Here is a 20465-nt window from a genome sequence, read left to right as displayed (position 1 = left end):
ACAACCTAAATGCCCCTCAAATGAAGAATGGATAAGGAAAATGTGGTACATTTACACAATGGAGTACTATACAACAGAAAAAAATAACAATATCTTGAAATTTGCAGTCAAATGGATGGATCTAGAAAAAAACATTTTGAGCGAGGTAACCTAAACCCAGAAAGACAAATATCATATGTACACATTCGTAAGCAGCTTTTAGACAAAGCAAAGAAAGCCAGCCTACAATTCACAATCCCAGAGAACCTAGACAACAATGAGGACTCTAAGAGATACACATATGGATCTAAATAGGAAGGAGAAAAAGATAAGATCTTCTGAGTAAATTGGGAGCATGGGGGTCATAGGTGAGGGTAGGAGGGAGGAGGAAGGGAGTGGAGCAGAGAAAAATGCATAGCCCAATAAAAAACAATAAAAAGATTTAAAGTGAAAAAAAAAAATCCTTTATGTTCATCTAAACCATTCTGGCTACTCAGGACTGTGTTCCTCCAAGTACCTCTGATCAGGTCTATCAGCATGGGCTGTTAGAATTCTGACTGAGACAGTGTAGTGTTCAGATTGACCTGAGGATGGTTCGTCTTGGAATGGTGACCAAATGGTTCTCATCCACTAAGGGATTATCTCTAATTGTGTTTAGTGTTCTTCTCACAGCAGTGACCTAGGATCAGTTCTAACACCACGTAACAACCTGAGTATGTTACTGTTACATTTCGTCTGGAATTGTCAATACAAACACTAACAGTGAGGTTCTTTCCTTGTTCCTACAAGATTTTAAAACTCATCACCCAGTGTAGAAACTGCAAACGTCTCGGGTACAGTCACTTCCTGAGTCTAGCTCAAACATCTACTAATTCATGAAGAAAGGACCAGGCTGTCTCTAGCAAGACGATATCCATAGCATAACTACGGACATGTGTGCCTCTCCTGTGAGGCTGTGTGTGAGCAAAGCTACGCTAAGGGCACAGGCAGCCCTCCCTCATCAGTGTGCTGCGGTCCTGCCTTCCAGTTTGCTGTCATGCCTGTCCTCTCTGCACTGCCTTTCACTCAAGCAGTTGTGGAGATGATTTGAGAATGCCAGTTTTAATTCTAACACCAGGATTCAGGGATCTGCAAAGTCCTAAAGGCAGATCCACAAGATTAGATTCATGCAAACAAGGACAGAATACTCCCCAGATCCATCTAATCCTCAACACAGTCTCATATTCTGAATAAATCTGAGAAACCACACAAACCCTAGCAAATTTACTCAACATTTTTGCCTCGTTACTGAAGTATTTGGAGAGTTTTGACTTACTAGTCTGCGCAATAATATTGGTATGCTTTCTTAACATGGCAGCTGCGGTCTCAGACAGGGTCACGATCACTTCGAGGGCAAGTTGGCGCTGCATATTGTTGAGGTTGGTGTCTCCACACAACTACAAGGACAAATTTGTACATATTCAGTAGTTCAGACAATCACTCACGTCTATCAACATTTATTGAGGGTTTAACTTGCCTTCAGACTTAGCTGTAGAGTTGCTTCTAAATGAGGACGCAAATACTTTGGAACAGTGTCCGCTATCTCCACAAGAGACTTGAGGACCGAGTCATCGTTCTGGTAGCACGAGTCATTGACAGCCTAAACGACAAGACAGAAAGCACGGTGTGAAAGGACGCCTCAGCAGCTACAACATTCCTGGGAAGCACTGAGTATTTGACCAATGCAATTACGCAAATACAAATATTCCACCTGGAGTCAAAAGGATAGCTTTTCAGGAATGTTAGGCACATTCACAAAATAGACTGAAGCCCAAGTCATGGGAAAAGCAAACCAAAATCATACGAAAACAGCATCTTCACTGTGTAAAAAGGCTTAGCAACCATAAGACACTGGTTGGGACTTGTGGAGTTTTCTCAAAACACAAAACCAAAAACCACAACACTAGCACTACCCCATTACAGTGTAGCAACCCTACCACTAGGCATGCATGTGTGTGTGTGTGCGTGCGTGTGTGTATGTATGTATATGTATATATAAAGAAATTAAGCATCAGTGTGATTAAGGCGTGGCTCATAATCCTAGCACAGTGGAGACAGAAGCAGGAGGATAAAAAGTTCAAGGCCAGCCACAGCTACAGAGACCTCATCTTTCAAAATCAACAAACTACTGGAGGACTGTGCCTGAGGAGGGACGCCTAGGATGCTCTCTGCAGTCCACCAGCACCTCCAGTCTCAACAAGTCAGTGTGCAGACTGCTGTCTGCACCGCACGGTTACTACTCAACAGCTAGGACTGAGGCTGTCACTTCCACGGCGAGGGTGGAAGATGTGGCACACGCTGTTCAATCCTTGGTACTAGAGCTTGAACCCAAGAGCCTGCACTGGGAGTCACAAACACTCGTGACTTTCTAGCCTTTGTGAGCACAAGCAAAGAAAATGAAATAAATCTTAAATAGATTTTAGTCACAACAGTCAAGACGCAGGAGCAGACGGATCTCTGAGTTCCAAGGCAGCTGTGGTCCTTAACGTGTGGGTGGTGACCCCTTGGGTGAACCCCCAAAATATTGACATTAAGATAACAGTAGCGAAATACAGTTATGAAATAGCAATGAAAATAATACTAGGGCTAGGGTTCACTACAACATGTTGCTACCTTAGGGAGGTTGAGAACTACTGTGGACGGTTATGGGCCAGCCAGGGCTATGTATTGGGACCCATATGATGTTATCCTTTTACACACACATACACACACACCGACTCCTGCCTAAAAATAAAATAAATAAATAAATAAAAACACTACCTTCTCACTTCTCAGAAGTAGAGTACAACAGTGGTTGCCAGAGCCTGAAAGCTGTGTAGGGGTGGAGGGGGCAGTGGCTAATGGGCAGTGCCTATCACTGGGCAGAAGGATTAACTTCCAGGTTCTACAGAGTGATGGCAGGGAAACTGGTTAACAAACTGATGACATCTGTTAGTTCAAAACAGCTAGCAACGAAGACAGATTTTCAAGGTCCCTACTACAGAGAAGTAATGGTGCCAGTGTGCCAGCTACTCTGCCTGAATCTAACTGTGCACACGCACGGAAGCGGCACACTGTAGCATGAGCATCTGTGTCAAGCTAGGTGAAAAGTAAAACCACAATGAAACCGAAGACGGCCATGGAATTCTTCTCAGTCTGTCTTTTCCTTATCCCGTGTCGTAATCTTTCTCATACACACAAAAGCTAGTTTCCCTGAAACAATTCAAGTACCCAGGTCAGAGATGTCTCAGTAGACAAAGATGTCTGATGTCAGGTCTGACAAGCGAGGAGAGAAGCAGTTCTCAATCTATACTTGGCCTTCACATGCACAAGTATACACAGACACAGACACCAGTAACAGCATATGGAAACATTACCATCTGATTCCCAGTTCATTAAAGTTTGGTCCCTGTAACACTCATTCAAATTGTGTGTATTTCTTATCTACTATCAATTTCTGCTGAATAATCTTCACTTACTATAAATTCACAGGCTCAAGAAGTAACCTGAAATTTCAGATAACTAAAATAATAATAGCATGTTACACAGCTAAAGTTTTTGATACTCCTGAAAGTGTCTTCAGTGTAAAAATCTGGGAGGAAAGTCACCAAACCCTGTGAGTGACCTTTTGTCATGTGGAAATCTGATTTCTCCAAGTCCTAACTCAGTGGTCCTCGAACAGAAGGCAATTTCTTTCTAGGAGACAGTTCTCACTCGCCATGTGACCAAGGTCAAGAACAGTAAGCACAGGCACAGGGCCTCTGGGACTCACAAGATTTTCTCATCATAGATCTCCCATGATCACAAATGCCAACTATCTCTAAAATTGGGAAATCGCATGATCTAAGCCTAGAATCTAGCAACTTATTTTTAGCTTTCGTTGTATCCACAGGTTGAGCCGTTTACAGCCAAAAATAGAGGAGAAACTGTATGTGGTGGACATGCACGGCCTCTGCCTTGTCTCCCAAGTGCAGAGATGCAGAGTGGGCCAGGCACCCAGCCCAGGCTTCTTCCCACTCCTTCCTAAGCAACACAACTGCGATGCAGCACTTGCTTCCAGTGCACCAGATCACACAGGGTCACATGCAAATTCCACAGCATTTAACCTAAAGGACTTTGGGGCTCACAGATGTGGAGGCCAGAGGTCCAACACCAGGCATCTTCCCTTATCACTTCCCACCTTAAGACAGCATTTCTCACTGAGCCCCACAGCTCCACCTTCTCAGGGACACTGTGGTGCATCTTTCTGGCTGAGCCTTCTGCCCTGGTCCTGTCAAGAAATCTTACCAACTGTAAAAGCAAAGTGGTGCTTCATTTATCAACATTACTTTTTTGTTGGTTTTGGTTTTGAGACAGGGCTTCTTGGCGGCGTTAACAGTGTTAGCTATCCTGACTAGGTCTTGTAGACATGGTTGGCCTTGAACTAGAGATCTGCCTGCCCCAGCCTCCCAGGTGCTGGGATTAAAGGTGTGCGCCACCAACTGGCCCTATCAACTCTATCTTTATCTGTAAAATGTTTGCTCTGGGCACTGTTCACAGACTAAGCACTTGTTGGGCACACACATGGCATTTAAGACCTGCACTCACTTTGTGTGTCACATCACCATTTCGTTGTAGGGTGACATCATCTATTTGCTAAAATGCAGGAGCTTGGTACTGGACAAGACTGAGAATCACAGTGATTTGTGACTGAGGTTGGGGCAGCCTTAGAACAATAACTTGTCACAGGGAGCTAACAATGCAAACTAATCACAAGCTTGATAGTTTATGTGTGGCCGAGCCAACAAGCATTCCTTCTGTAGTCCTGATATTCTCACTTCCAGGACAGCGCTCAGGAAAAGGTGCTCTTTCCACCTTAGCTTCTTGTACTCATAGGCTATCTGGTAATTCAATAAGGAGAGTTTTATACTACCTCCACAACAGAAAATGCTGCAGTTATTACGGACTAAAGAAGTCTTTTAGGGGTTGGTGATGTAGTTCAACCAGTGCTTGTCTAGTATGCAGGGAGGCCCTGTCCCACCCTCACTCCTCATACAACCAATGTAAACCCAGGAGTCAGGGTGATCAGATGTTCAAAGTTATCCTTGACTACCTAGCAAGTAAGAGGCACATAGAGTCTACCTTGGATTCTCCCTCAGAAAACAAAATCATAAAATCCCCGAGGAACAATCAACAACCAAATCCAAAGGATTTGAGTCTGAGGTAAAGCTAGGCTCAGCAGGTAAGGACTGGATCCCCATTTGCCCTGATGCCCACACACCAGAGCCCTTTCGAGGGCGGTGAACACAGCACGAGGGGAGCCATCTCCATGCTCGCTACTGTTGCTAATGCCAGCACTACAGGCAATAAACACTGACCGAAGAAACCAAACAACAACTATACAACTAATGAAGACTGAATCCCTTAGAAACCCACACGAGACAGGATTGTCTGTTTGAAGGTGTTCTCTTACCTGTAAGAACCCAGGTAGCAGGTCTGCAAAGTGTTTGAACAGAGCGACATTATGCTCATTGGCAAGTATGAAGGCGGCTGTAGCTCTGGCCGACAACGTCCGGATCTAAAATGGAGGTCGTATGAGGTCACAGATGAGAACACGTGTCAGACTCAAGCTGAATCGTCAGTGAACCCAGCATTCACATTTTTAAGGTACAAAAGTAAAACTGGGGGTGGGGGTGCTGGCAAGATGGCTAAGGGGGTAACTGTTTGCAGCACAAGCCTGGTCCCCAACACAAAGGTGGAAGGGGAAAAAAATCAACTCCTCAAAGGTGCCCCCTTCTTATTGGCGTGGGCATGCCAACACTCACACACCCACAGGAGTAAACAAAACTGAAAAGAAGAAGGGGAAGAAAAGTGGAAACAGCCTTTACTGCACTAATTCAGTGCACAGCTTAGACCTGAAGCAGACAGTAACCGTGGAAGTGAACTCTTTACCGAAGGATGCTCTTGATCTTGCATACACTGAACTAACATCCGCTTGATGACATCCAAATAGTGCTGCTGTTGGTTCCCAAAAATCCCAGGAAAGTTCCTAAAAAGATTCAAATAAGTCTTTAAAACCTACCATATCTTTGTGGTGTGGACTAAACCCATTAAACCACGTCAGAGTGCCTACACACACTCGAAGTGGCCTTCTCTCGGCACCCAATGAATGCAAACAACATGGTGGTCGAGGCCGCACATTCCAGGGCCCTGTGCTCGATTTATCCTTTCACCCATCTCTCTGACCTCCTAGTCTTGGGGACCCAGGGCATGCAAGCTGTTCTACTTTACATTTAGCAAACACTAAATGAAACATTTTTACTCAATCTGGATAAGGTAAACTCACAACTACAGCAGTCATGTGGCTTCTAAAGCTGTTGGGGTGTATTTAAATAGAGCAATGTAACAGCAGAGCAATCAGTCACCAAATGCTGAGCTCTAATCACTGCTTCTCCACACAGTTTATTATAAAACATGACCACAAAGACCCAGGAAACAGTTTCCAAGCATTCCCATCAAAATATCTTCACCAAAGTGCTTTTCCCAAAGTTACAGTTGGTCCTGTGTTCAAATGAATGCGTGGAAAGATCCAGAACTGTCAGAAACACACAACTGCCAAGTGTGACATGGCAGCTGTTTCTCCTTCAAACTTGTTTCTAAAACAAATACAACTTAAGAAATTATTTCAACTCTCAAAGCTGCTGGGCTAAAAACAAGGAGCTAAAATGTTTTAGGTGTTAATGACATTAAAATCTTAAAAATCTTAGAACAGATTATATACCAAAATATGTGAAGGGCAGCTTCCCGGAGTCCCATGCTCTGTGAGCTGACGGAATCAAAGAGGAACTTCAAACCCTCAGGCCACTGGTTGTTGCCATCCTCATCTACAATACAAAGTCCAGGCATGAAGTGTGCAGCTCAAACTTCAAAACATTGTGTCTGGATCAAAATGCATTCTAGTGCAAATGCTCCTGTGCTATTAAGAATCCATTAAAGCAGCACTGTAGGTTGAGAAGACAACTGTGCATTTAAAGGTTCATGTTGAGAAACCACTGCTTATGCTCAGACGATAGAGAGGCAGGACTTTCATTTGCTTAAGTATTTGGTAGTAAATCCAAGCATAAACACAGTTAGGCAGAGCCAAACTTGAAATCAAAGTAATTATCACTTTCAAATGGAGAGAGCACTGAGTCCCAGGGCCCACAGTTGTTTGTTGCTGGCAGGGCCACTATACAGTCCCAGACTGGCCTTGTCCTCTGTTAACACAGTCATGGGGACAGCATACACTGTACAGTGTAAGTGCTATGGGGTGCCGTCAATGTTTACTTAACAAGACTGAAAAATACAAATTTTAAGCCAGATCTGGTGGGGCAGGTCTACAATCCTAACTATTCAAGAGGTTAGGACAGGGAAACCACAAGTTCAAGGACAGTTTAAGGACAGTGGAATGTTTTGCCCAGCATGTATGAGGCTGGAAATTAAAAAGAGAACTGTGCTCTTGTTTCTTCCTTCCATTTGTGGTCCAAGGCATTACATCCTAAGCCCAGAGCATCCTAGTAAGTACTACTCCTAACAACACAATACCAACCTAAGGACGACTGCACGCATAGTAAGACAGGTACAAAGACAGGACATCCCACCGCACACACTAACTTTTCCCAGGGGCTTCAGTTGTAGCTCCGACATGTACAAGGTTGTACTCCAAACTCAGGGGGGAAAAAAAAAACCTTAAAACATCGGTATAGCAACACATGCCTGGAATCCTAGCACCTAGAATGAGGAGGCAGTTAGCAAGTTTAAAGCAAGCCTGTGCTACATGAGACCCTGAATCACAAAAACAAAAAAGTCTACATTGGTACTTTGAAAAGAACTTGTTAAAGGCATTAGAATTAGATTTCATAAACATCTGTAATTTTTGGCTTTAAATGCAGAGTCTATAATCATACTCATTTTGGATAGAACAGTTCTTTGGTATCTATACATATTGTAAAATATTACAGTTTGGAGTAGGGGCAGGACTGGTGGGAAGCCTGCCTGGCCTGTACAGATCCTGTCTCAAGAGGTGAAAGGAAAGAAGAGAAAAAAGGGCCAGGCATGTTGGCACACACTTGTAACCCAGTACGCAGAAGGGGCAGGGAACTGTGTATTATATGTCAATCTGAGCTACAGGGGAGTTCTAGAACAATTTAAGATTAATCAAGATCTTGTCTCAAAAAACACACAACAAACACAAGCAACAAATACACCTTCCCCTGACTGTGCACACCTATTAAATTCCTGGCCAATTCTGCAGCAATATCACAGACTTTCTTCCTCATGCTAGATTGTGTCTCCATCTGAATAATCATTAGCAGTTCACTCTTGATGGCAGTCTGGACATCTGATGGCAGAGTTGGATAGACTTCATCGAAGGCCGAGGACAAAAGACGCCTTAGGAGAACAGCGGCCATTTGTCTAGCCTATAAATAGATAACACTGTTATTAACCTTATGTCTTACCAGAGAAAACATTTCCGACCCTCTGCCATGGACGGTCTCCCTGTCCCACTTTTACAGTTCATTTCAAGGCACCTTTTAGTTTTTAGGAACATATGTAACTCTTTCTACACTCGATTGAGGGTTCAGTGCAATACCCTGCCTGGACACTCTTACTAGAACTGTAATCCACCTGCCAACCTGACTTTGCTCTATAGCAGGGGCCTTTCCTACCCAACCTTCTGCTCAGTTTGGAGTACTCACATCACGTAAACTTCATTTAGTCTCTGGTAAAATGTTATGAAATCCTTATCTCTATGATTCTCTAGTGTGAGTAAACCCACAGGGTTGCAGTACTGAAAAGCTGATTGATCTCATGTGTACGTTCTTAGTTTCACATCTAAAGTTTGTGGAGTGCCTTTTATTTAAGATGGCTTCTGTGGAATATTCCCTAAGTTTAGCAAACAAAAGCTGAGACAAATGCCACAATCAAGACTTGGAGGCTAGTTCACAGCTACTGTCTGCTTCACAATCTTAGGGAGCTGTCTTGTTAACCAAGCTCACCCTGTGTAGAAGCACTAGCTGTCACCTATTTTGTAGGAAGGGGAGAGGCTATCTCATACCGTTTTCTAAGTGTAGCAAACATCACCAGAAGCATTTATGGAGTGTTTTTCCAGAGAGGCCTCTGTGACCGCTGTGTAGGCAGGGGGGTCAATCAATACTTTCCAAGTAAGAGGAATCCAATACTATAAGGATATTACTTTATGGTAGGAAACAATGAAAACTGGGTACTAACCACTCAAGAATAGCAAACTATAAGAGCCCAGTTAATAGCTCCATTTTACCACAGGGGAAATGCATTAAAATCCCAGTACATCTGGATCTTGTACACAGATAATTCACTAAGAGTCCCTGCCTAGGCAGACAGAGAAGACTGTCACAATTAAAGCTGGCCTTGGCGACAGTGGAGACTTTTTTTTTTTAAAGAAGGTGGGCTGAGAAGAGATGGCTCAGTTGGCAAAGTACTTGTAAAAAGCCAGGTATGTAACATATGCTTATAATCCCAGTACTGGGAAACAACCAGGAGAAAGTGACTGGCTTACTTTGCTGACCAGGCAGTCTAGCCAAATCAGTAAGTTCCAGGTTCAGTGAGAGGTTCCATCTCAAAAGACAGTGAAATGAAATTGTGAAGAGACCTGAAGTCAGCCTGTGGCCTCCAAATGTACATGCACACACACAGGAAGACACACGCATTCTAGAGCCTCCAAATGCACACGCACACACAGGAAGACACACGCATTCTAAAGAGCCTCCAAATGTACATGCACACACACAGGAAGACACACGCATTCTAAAGAGCCTCCAAATGTACATGCACACACACAGGAAGACACACGCATTCTAGAGCCTCCAAATGCACACACAAACACAGGAAGACACACGCATTCTAAAGAGCCTCCAAATGCACACGCACACACAGGAAGACACACGCATTCTAAAGAGCCTCCAAATGTACATGCACACACACAGGAAGACACACGCATTCTAAAGAGCCTCCAAATGTACATGCACACACACAGGAAGACACACGCATTCTAGAGCCTCCAAATGCACACACAAACACAGGAAGACACACGCATTCTAAAGAGCCTCCAAATGCACACGCACACACAGGAAGACACACGCATTCTAAAGAGCCTCCAAATGCACACGCACACACAGGAAGACACACGCATTCTAAAGAGCCTCCAAATGTACACGCACACACACAGGAAGACACACGCATTCTAGAGCCTCCAAATGCACACACAAACACAGGAAGACACACGCATTCTAAAGAGCCTCCAAATGCACACGCACACACAGGAAGACACACGCATTCTAAAGAGCCTCCAAATGCACACGCACACACAGGAAGACACACGCATTCTAGAGCCTCCAAATGCACACGCACACACAGGAAGACACACGCATTCTAAAGAGCCTCCAAATGCACACGCACACACAGGAAGACACACGCATTCTAGAGCCTCCAAATGCACATGCACACACAGGAAGACACACGCATTCTAAAGAGCCTCCAAATGCACATACTGCAAAGACAAGAACCCCAAATCAGCCCCTGGCCTCCAAATACACACACACACACACACACACACACACACACACACACACACGTAAAGACATGGATCTGGGGCGTCTCTTTTTGGGTACCCTTCTCTTTTGTGCTTAAATCTACTCCAAAATGGGCCTTCTAAATGTGTGTGTATATCAACAGCCGGGTGTGGTGGCACACGCCTTTAATCCCAGCACTGGGGGAAGGGGCGCAGAGGCAGGTGTCTGAGTTTGAGGTCAGCCAGGGCTACAAAGACCCTAAAACCTGTTCCCATGTTTCTCTTCAACACACGTTTCATCTAGAGATAGATGGTCATATACATACATCTTATAAATTTACTTTCAAAATATAGATTAACATTAAAATGCTATGTGAGGGGCTGGAGATGGCTCAGCAGTTAAAAGCACTTGCTGTTCTTGAGGAAAATCTGGTTCCATTCCTAGCACCCACATGCTGGTTGGTTCGCAGCAATCCATAGGCACATGTGAGGCGCACAAATAATACATGCATGCAACACACTCGTGTACACAAAATAAATCTGAAAAACTTCCCCAAATGCTTTATGAATAGAACTTTCTTCCTTCATTTGAGATAGTTCAGTGAAAGAAACCAATTTTTTTTAAAAACATTTATTTACTTTATTATGTATACAATATTCTGTCTGTGTGTATACCTGCAGGCCAGAAGAGGGCACCAGACCTCATTACAGACGGTTGTGAGCCACCACGTGGTTGCTGGGAATTGAACTCAGGACCTTTGGAAGAGCAGTAAGTGCTCTTAACCGCTGAGCCATCTCTCCAGCCCAAGAAACCAATTTTTATAGCTACAGAAATTATTTGCTGTGTATGTAATGCCAAGCACTTAGGTAGAGACAGGAGGATTATGAATTCTGCAAGTCAGCCTGGGATACACTGATCCCCATTTCAAATTGAAATAAAAATTATGCATAAAGCTACTAACTTTCATCTACCTTAAAAATATCTAGGTTGTAGAAAGGAAATTCTCATATTTAATAACAAATAGTTAAAATTCTTGTTAGGACTCTGACCATAACCTAATACTACCATTTACTTCATGAGAATTATTTTCAAACCAAATATTCAAGTGTTACCTCCTCAGCAGCTGTTGTATTTCTGATGGCTTGTAAGAGGAACGTGATCTTGGATTGGCCTGGAATATTCTCATAGGTTTCCTGCACGAGAGATAATGCAAGGTTGGAACATAATGTCAGAATCCAATGAGCAAGTCAGCGAGGAAATAAAGACTGGATGCAGACGGTCGACTGATGCTGAGCTTCTCGTGACGAGAAGTTCTCTAGACAGGTGAGCAGCTCTCCACTCACCTCTTCATTTCGTGTGTCTTCAAAATTTACATCTTCTGGTCAACAAAAACTGACATCCCACAATCATAAAAACAATTGTCAAGTCTGGATCTAGAAGGCAACTTAGAAGTTAGAGCACAGACTGCTTTTACAGAAGACCTGGGTTTGATTATCAGTATGTACACTGTGGGCCTCAACAGTCAAATCCAGTTCCAGGAGATCCAACATCCTCTTTTAGTCTCCATGGACACCAAACACCCAGATAATTAAAAAACAAAAACAAAAAAACCAACCCAAAAATCCAAAACTATCAACTATAGCTTGAGCATAATAGAACACCACAAAATACGTGCTCTGCCGTCACTGTAAGGAACTACATTGTCTTGTCAACACTGTTGACTATGGAACGCTGATGCCAATCAGTTATGACAACATCAAATCCATACCTTAGATACAGCAACAGAACAGGGAAAGCATCCAAATCCTTGATGCTGTGTTTTTAGGGACGGATTATTCTAATACCTTATTATATAATTAAAAACATCAAATAATTGTAGTCCAGACAGAAACTTGCCCCCTCCCAACTCAACCAACACCAGGATTATATCTGGACCTATTTAAAAAGGTTTTGTGAGTCCAGAATGCTTTCCTTTTCCTCTTAATAGTATCAGAACAAACTTGCTGGCAATTAAAAAGGCAGATGATGCCAGATGGTGGTGGCGCACGCCTTTAATCCCAGCATTTGGGAGGCAGAGGCAGGCGGATCTCTGTGAGTTTGAGGCCAGCGTGGTCTACAAGAGCTAAAAGGCTCCAAAGCTAGAGAAATCCTGTCTTGAAAAATCAAAAAGGTAGACGACATCAGTCAAAAGCAGTCAGCCCTGAGAACATACATACAAGTAACACAGAGACTGGGCAAGTCATATTTAGGAATATATGCACATACACATAGGCATGCAGGAACAAATGTGGAGAAGCAGGAAAGGGTACATGGGTGGGTTGAGCGAGAAACGTAATGACATTAAAATCCCAAACAATAGGGCTGGAGAGATGGCTCAGCGGTTAAGAGCATTGCCTGCTCTTCCAAAGGTCCTGAGTTCAATTCCCGGCAACCACATGGTGGCTCACAATCATCTGTAATGAGGTCTAGTGCCCTCTTCTGGCCTACAGGCGTACATGTAGAGAGAATGTTGTAGACATAATAAATAAATATTAAAAAAAATCCCAAACAATAAAAAATAAGCCAATTGCTGGACTAGATTACAAACAAGTCTTAACTTATGTTGGCAAGAATTCACGTGCAGAGCTCTGCCTGACAATGGGCCTCTTTCCCTGGAACCCTAGATCATGTAAGCATATCTGGAACACCTCACCTGGAGAAGCCTTTTGTGATGACCTCTTCCCGCCTACTAGGGAGATTTTAAGTTCTTAGCAGTCTAAGTCTGGAGGAGATCTTGCCTACTGTCACTGGGTTTTCAACTCATGAAGGAGGACAAAGCCTATGGCGTGTCTCCCTTATGCACTTCTAAGGGCTTCCCATTGCCTACTTAGTACCCGCGTGTCTCCCTTCCGCCCTTCTAAGGGCTTCCCAGCACCTGAGACACTGACAGACAAGGGATCACGTTCCACACCTTGAGTGACAAGATGAAGCAGAATGACAGAAAGCTCATCTTCCAAGGCAACCATCCTTTGAATCTGTCTGGTACCGAGAGCTCTGGGTTTCATTCTGGGGACTAGCCGACTCAAAGACCTCTGTTTATATAGGCTCACACCATCTTTAAAGTCCTTGACCATCTCAGTCTGAGGAAAAACAGATCTTTACAAGGGAAGGTGGGCCTACCCACAGCCCCACTGTAATAAAATATGGATTTACTAATGCTGAAAACTGTGCTCAAAGGTATGCACAACTGAGAAGCTGGGATGAATTTATTTACACAAAAAATGAGATAATTTATGTAAAAGATATTCATAAGGCTGATTACAAAAATGGATATGTATCTTGAAATTTTTCACTTAATTTTCACCAAAGCAACTAAAAATCCAGCAAAGCTGTCACTAAAGAAAGGTCTCATGGAGCTGGTTATGGTGGCTCATGCTTATAATTACAGCACTAAGGAGGCCAATTTGAAGGTAACATTGCCTGAAGTTCAAGGCCAGCCTGGGTTACAGGGTGAGACTCTAAAATTTAAAGATGCCTAAAAAACAAAAATACAAATAGTAAGCAGGCGACAAAATATCCCCCCACCCACCCCCCACCCCTGAAAAGCCCCATGAATAGTAACAATGTAATAACCATCTCTTGATTCCTTGCACCTAGCACTCAGACCCACTGCAGAGGCTACCAACAATTAACATGTAAATCTCCTTGCTCTGATAGGTTATTGAAAACAATTTCTCCCCTGGGCAATCATTCTTGAAAAGCCCAGCATAATTTGAGGATCGCCATCTTTACCCAGGTGGGGATATTGGTGCCACTACGTCAGTTCTTACACAATATGAAGATCATTAGTCAAATAGTCACAGTTCCAGGATAAATTCATGACAGGAAAATTCAGTATGAATGTCATGGAACTAGTGAAAGAGGGTCTGTCCATTGTATGTCCAACGGTAGGAAACATGTTACAGCCACTTCAGAGAAGCAGCAGAGTGAGGGCTTGGAGCAAAGGAACAAGCCGGGTCAGGCCTATCTTCTTAGCCAAGACCAAGATACACAAAGGCAGGCATCGAGTTTGCTCATTTTTTCTATCTCAAGTGTCCAGGACACTGAAATACAAGAACTATTCCTAGCATCACTCTGCCATGTCCAGTGTTCATTGCAGGCTTGGGGCAAATGAAATTTCGACCCTATGATTCCATATACCTGTATATGGATGACATGATGTGTATACAACACATCAAGATATTTGGCTCCCCTCCCTGCTCACAATGGAGAGATGTTAAGAAGTATCTCAGTCACTCCATAAATATTTATGATAGTTCTCTGCATGAAAAAATGCAAGAGGGAAGGAACTCTATTTTATAAACACCTTGGCTCCTTAATAATGTATATTTTCCAATGTTACCCTTCTTCAACATAAATATTAATGATGAAGAGTATTAAGAATTAAAATTCACAGCTGGGCTGTGGTGACGCATGCCTTTAATCCCAGCACTTGGGAGGCAGAGGCAGGTGGATTTCTGAGTTCGAGACCAGCCTGGTCTACAAAACTAGTTCCAGGACAGGCTCCAAAGCTAAAGAGAAACCCTGTCTTAAAAAACCAACAACAACAATAAAAAAGATTAAAATTCACATACAATTAAGAAATACATTATATGTCAGATAAAAATGTTCAGTTATAAATACCATAGGTGCCTTTGAATTGCTTGTTAATTATTTATTTAATTGCTTATTTGTGTTAAATATTGTATTCTGAGACATGCGGGAATTCAAAAATCTTTTTTCTTTCTTTTTGCTTTGAAATAGGGTCTCTATGTAGCCCTTGTTGGCAGGACTGGAACTCAATAGCCCAGGCTGGCCTTGAAAAGAGATCCAACTGCCTCTGCCTCCCAGTCCTGGAATTAAAGGTGTATGCTACCACACCCGGCTCAAAATCATTTCCTTAAATATGAGAAACATTGTCTGTAAAGTTGGAAAGACCTTGTAGATTTTGTACAAATGGAGAAACAGCCTAGAAGATGTCAAGTCTTTCACAAAGCACAACAGTGTGACTTTCACTGTACCTGACTTCATAGATGAGTAAAAGTGACCCCAACCAAGACTTCTTATATTTTTATTTTGGCTGAGTAAATTACAAATATATTCACAGAGCCCATGTCAATTTTTCAGCTGCAGCAAAACATTTCCATATTTGTTTTATCAGACTTAGTATTCAATTTTGTTTAGGCTACCTATAAAAAGGTTTACTTCCCCAAGCAAAAGGGGGGAATTTTCCCTCCAATATTTGCTTTTCTAGAGAGCTATATTTACAACTTCGTAGACTATCTGGTATCAAGGAGCCCCCACAACCCAGATTTACTCTTTTGTCAAACTAAGAAAAATTCTGTATCACAGCACTTACTTTCTCAGATCTATTAAGCAAAAGCGCAGTATCTGAATGTTTCCTCTAGGAACAGACACGGACTGAGTACTCAGTACTTATTTCCAACTGTTCTTTATGAGAAAATGTGCTGAGTGCTACTGACTATCCCTAAAGTGATGTAACAGATAAAGGATTTACAACAGGCACCAAATTGGAATTCAAGCTGAACCAGACACTGGTATTTAGTTCAATAGAAGAGAGATTCCCCACCAGGCTTGACAATAGAGACTTAAGCAACTGGAGGGAAGGGGCTGAATTAAACTAGCTTACTAATTACAATGCAGTTCTGCTCGGCAACACAGGGAAGTTTCTATTATAGGGTGGGATTAAGAACTTGCTTTGGTTTAAAAAAATTTCCTCGAGTTTGCAGAAAGTATCAAAATGTTCAGTATCATCATATCCCAAGTGCAAACTGTTGCAAGTAACATGAGCACGCTACTTCTAAATACCTACATCACCTTACAAATAAACCTTGCAAAGCATGCACAGACAAGTATGCGCAGAGTTCTATGAGCAGTACTCTTTGAAGACACTAGAAGCACCCAGTTATAAGGAGATGCTGATATAAACAATGCACCTATCTATATAATGTAACGTCTTCGCGGTGACAATGTAAAATGAACCGAGTGGAAAATCCAAATTGCAGAATAAGGTGTACTGTAAACAAACCCACTCAGATAGCACTGGTGTGCACACGAATGCTTATTACATTCCCAAGGAAGACTCACGAAATAGTAACGTGGAGAACGGGTTAAAAACTGCGCTGTTTTCACTTCATGAATAAGGCAGGCATGGGAACGCATGCCCGTAATCCCAACACTCAGGAAGCATAACAACACTCAGGGGTACTGTCACAAGTTTGAGGGTCTGTGTAAACTACAGGCAGTCATCTCCCCTCCCCAAAAATTAATTTTTTTTAAAAAAGACACAGTTACAGCTCTGTTTCATACTGAATTAAATTTCCAACACATTTACTTACTAAACTACTAAGTGTGACTGGAATACCCTTTCTACTCAAAAGCAGAATTAACTTCAAAAGACAGCTCTCAACTTGAGATCGGTAAATATAAAAGACATGCCAACTTCACTAGCTCCACGTAAAATACATCTTCGTTGTGCAAAGGTATCCAAACACTTCAGTGAGTCTCCAAAAAACTTCAGGCACATGGTCGCAAAGAACACCACGTATCGACTTTCCTAGAAGTTACCTCACAAAAATCCCGGTCTCAACATTAACAATGTATCACCCGTCTTCTATTGAACCAACAATCTGACTTACAAATGACTGACAATTGCGTCAGAAATGAAACTCTCTTACAACTAAGACAGAGAACGGTATGGGTTCTATGAAAAGACTCGGTACTGGCCCAGTTAGACGGCCACAGTCCCCAGTATATCCCATTTATAAACCCTAATCTCTAGAGATCAGACAAAATTCGAAGGAAGAGCAGAGCGAGGTGGTTAGCAAGAATCCCTTAAAGGCAACTTCCCACGAGCTTGGAGTCACCGGCTTGTTGCAGTTCGTTCTAGAAACCAGAAAGGGGTTTTAAGGGGAAGCCGCTGCCAGGCAGCGACAGGCAGGACGGACACGCGCGTTTCCCAAGGCCGGGCTGTAGGAAGGCAGAGACACCGGTGGGGGAAGCGGGCCCGGGCCCGGGGATGCGGGGGTCTGGCCGCTCGGGTGGGCCAGGCGGGAAGAGCGGGAACAGGGTGCGGGGCTCGTCGGCGGCCGAGCGGGCGGGGCGGCGCGTCAGGCGCGGCGGCACGTGTGCGCGGGGCGGCGGGGAGGCAACCGGCGCCGCCGCGGCACGAGCCGGAAGGGCCGGGGCCGGGCGGGAGCGGCGCACGTGGGCTGCGGGGCCGCTGTCCGCCCAGCCTGGCCAGACCTGCGCCGCTCGGCCGACGAGCTCCGAGGGCCACCGGGCCGAGCCGGCAGAGGACGTGGTGGCGGTGGCGGGGGAGGAAGGATCGGCTCGCCGGGCGGCCGGGGCCGCCGATTGGCTTACCTCCGCCTGTTTCCGGACCACATTGTCGGGGCTGAGCAGGTTTCCCAGGAGCAGGTAGAACTGTTGCTGCTCCGCCGCGGCCGCCGCCATTGCGCTAGGCGTGAGAGAGAGAAGGAGGGAGCCGTGAGGCGCGCTGGCGGGCCGGCGGGAGGGTTGGGGGCGGGCCCAGCGCGGCGACCGGCACCAGCGGCGGCGCGGGGCTAAGGGGCCGGGCGGGCAGGGCGGGGCCGAGGGGGGTAAGGGGAGGCCGGGGCGGGGCCTCGCGCCCTCTCACCCCGCCGCGGCCGCCGGCGCCGGCGCCTCATTGGCTCGCGGCTCTGGGAGGGGCGTGTCCGAGCCCGCCCCTCCCGGAGGGCCGCGCCGATTGGCCACGCACCCCGCGGTGTCGTCACTCCAGCGCGCGCCGGGAGGCGGGGCCTGCGGGTGTGTGTGGCGGCCGGCGGGGCGGCTGCGCGGCTTGGTGGGGGGGGGGGGGGGAGTTCTGGAGAGTCGCGGGGCAGGTGGGGCGGAGCCGGCCGGGCCAGGCCGCCTGCCAGGGCGTGAGGCCGGGCCTGGGAGGAGGGGCCAGCTCCTGAGCGCGGGAGATTTCGGCGCCGCCGCCGGGAGTCCCTTCCGCGCGTGGCCCGGGCTGGGGCCGCGCCCTCGGGGTTTGGAGCTCCTGCGTCCTCCCATCCCGATCGCCCCAGCAGCCGGCCCCTCCGGCCTCCAGCCCCTGCAGACCCCTCCGTCCGTCTGTCCCTACGATCTCCACCACCCCCGGGTTGTGACTCAAGCCGCCCCTTCCCGCCGCTGCCCGGTGACTCACGTCCCAGAGCTGCCCCGGAGAGGGACGGCTCATCCTGGGACTCTCCCGCCACACCCCTCCGCCCGCGATCGCAGCACACAGGCTCTCACGCGGCCCCCGCGACCGATCCCGGGGTTTGGGACTTCTTGGCTCTCTAAGGTTGGGAGAAGTCGTGAGACATCCCGTAACTAACTGATCTTAGGGAAAGTTGATGCGGGCCAGCATGGAGGGGCCCAGAGAGAGTCACCATCTCTCCGTCTACCTCCCCCCAGTTTCTCTCTCCCTCCCTCAATCTCTCTGTCTCTCTGTCTTCCACTCTCTCCTCTCTCCACTCCAATGCTTGGACACTAACCCCGGTCTACCTTTCTAGCTGGAGCTGCCTAAGCCGGAGAGAACAGAGCTCAAATCAAGGAACTGGAGGAAGACGCCTACTCAGAATCATGACCACCATTCACAATCGCAAATGTTCATATCAAAATAAAAGAATCGACTCCCAGATTAATGTATGAAATGGCCTGATATTGGGAAAAAAAAGAAAAGAAAAAGATTATCTCAAGTTGGAAACTAGTTCTACAAAATAGATGTGCTAGCTTCCTGTGGAGAAAGAACCCAATCAGGGTTGTGGAACTTTCTCCAGAAATCAGATTCTGTTGTAAAAACCTTGGCTGGCTCTCACAGCTACAGGATGATTTCAGGGCTATTGCCCAGACTCTGCTGAGAACCTACTGTGTGTCCAAAGCATTGCCTAGGCCGAGGATGACAGTGGGTGAAGAGAAATGTGTCCTAAGGAACAGGTTTCCCAGCCTGTGGCCTGCAGGTAAGATGAGCAAAGGACACTACCTCCCCTAAGGAACAGGTTTTCACAGCATGTGGCCTGCGGGTAAGATCAGCAACTCGTAGGATTTAACTTGAAGTTTTTATTTCTTGTTGGTGTTTCTGCTCTTGGAAAATCTTAAATATTTTCTCTTAGGTGATTTTAAAGATTGCATCACCCCGACCCAGGGCTTGCAGATTCTGGCCAGAGGCCCCGGGATCCACTTGGAAGTGTGAGAGCCAGCCACGACGTTTACAATGGAATTTGGCTGATTTCTGGAGAAAGATTGCTCCTCTGGTTTTAGCTGCCAGGCTGGCAGAGTTCTTTCTCCACAGGAGGCCAGCACAACTGTTTTGTAGAATTGGTTTCCTCAGAATTCATTCTTTGGCCACATTATTTTTTCAAGGTCAGACCATTTCTTAACATTAATTTGGAGTCGATTTATTTTGATATACACATTTATGTGTGTGAATAGTGGATTTGATTCTGAGTAGATGTCCTCCTCATTCAAAGTTCTTAAATTTGGGAAAATTACATACTGATTTTTTAACTAACTAGGGTAACAATGAAATAAAAATTATGTAGAGGCTTGCTCAGGCTATGCCTGATTTCAAGTTTTTGCTTAGTACCTGCTATAAATATATTATAGATACTTATTACATAATACAATGGATTTAATTATATACAATATAAAATATATTTAGCTTGTATATTTTAATATATATATGTATATATATGTATATATATTTAAATGGCAGTTGATCCATTGCACGTACGCAGGGATAGGGAATATAAATCAGTTGGTAGCATGCTTGCCTAGCATGCATGAGGCCCTGGGTTTGACAACACTGCTTTAAAGGAAGTCTGAAGATTCATGCCTGTAATCCCAGCACTCCGG

At 45.0% G+C, this 20465-nt stretch overlaps 1 protein-coding gene across 1 annotated transcript in view; it reads right to left on the bottom strand.

Annotated features, from left to right (window-relative positions):
• Ipo5 (importin 5) overlaps window positions 1–18184 on the bottom strand; it is a 39442-nt gene extending 21258 nt beyond the window's left edge. Inside the window, exons 1-8 of the mRNA XM_075948969.1 lie at window positions 17970–18184; window positions 11678–11758; window positions 8243–8435; window positions 6758–6860; window positions 5929–6025; window positions 5450–5554; window positions 1496–1618; window positions 1295–1415 (exon numbers count right to left, since the gene is read on the bottom strand). Of these exons, the coding sequence (XP_075805084.1) occupies window positions 1295–1415; window positions 1496–1618; window positions 5450–5554; window positions 5929–6025; window positions 6758–6860; window positions 8243–8435; window positions 11678–11758; window positions 17970–18059 (913 nt within the window). The 5' untranslated portion in view covers window positions 18060–18184. The remainder of the gene's footprint in view (window positions 1–1294; window positions 1416–1495; window positions 1619–5449; window positions 5555–5928; window positions 6026–6757; window positions 6861–8242; window positions 8436–11677; window positions 11759–17969) is intronic.
• Between the last annotated feature and the right edge of the window lie 2281 nt (window positions 18185–20465).

This window comes from Microtus pennsylvanicus, chromosome 15, assembly GCF_037038515.1.
Source record: "Microtus pennsylvanicus isolate mMicPen1 chromosome 15, mMicPen1.hap1, whole genome shotgun sequence".
In the NCBI taxonomy this organism is placed as follows: domain Eukaryota; kingdom Metazoa; phylum Chordata; class Mammalia; order Rodentia; family Cricetidae; genus Microtus; species Microtus pennsylvanicus.
Note: the sequence above shows the minus strand (reverse complement) of the source record. Positions and strands in the feature narration are given on the sequence as shown.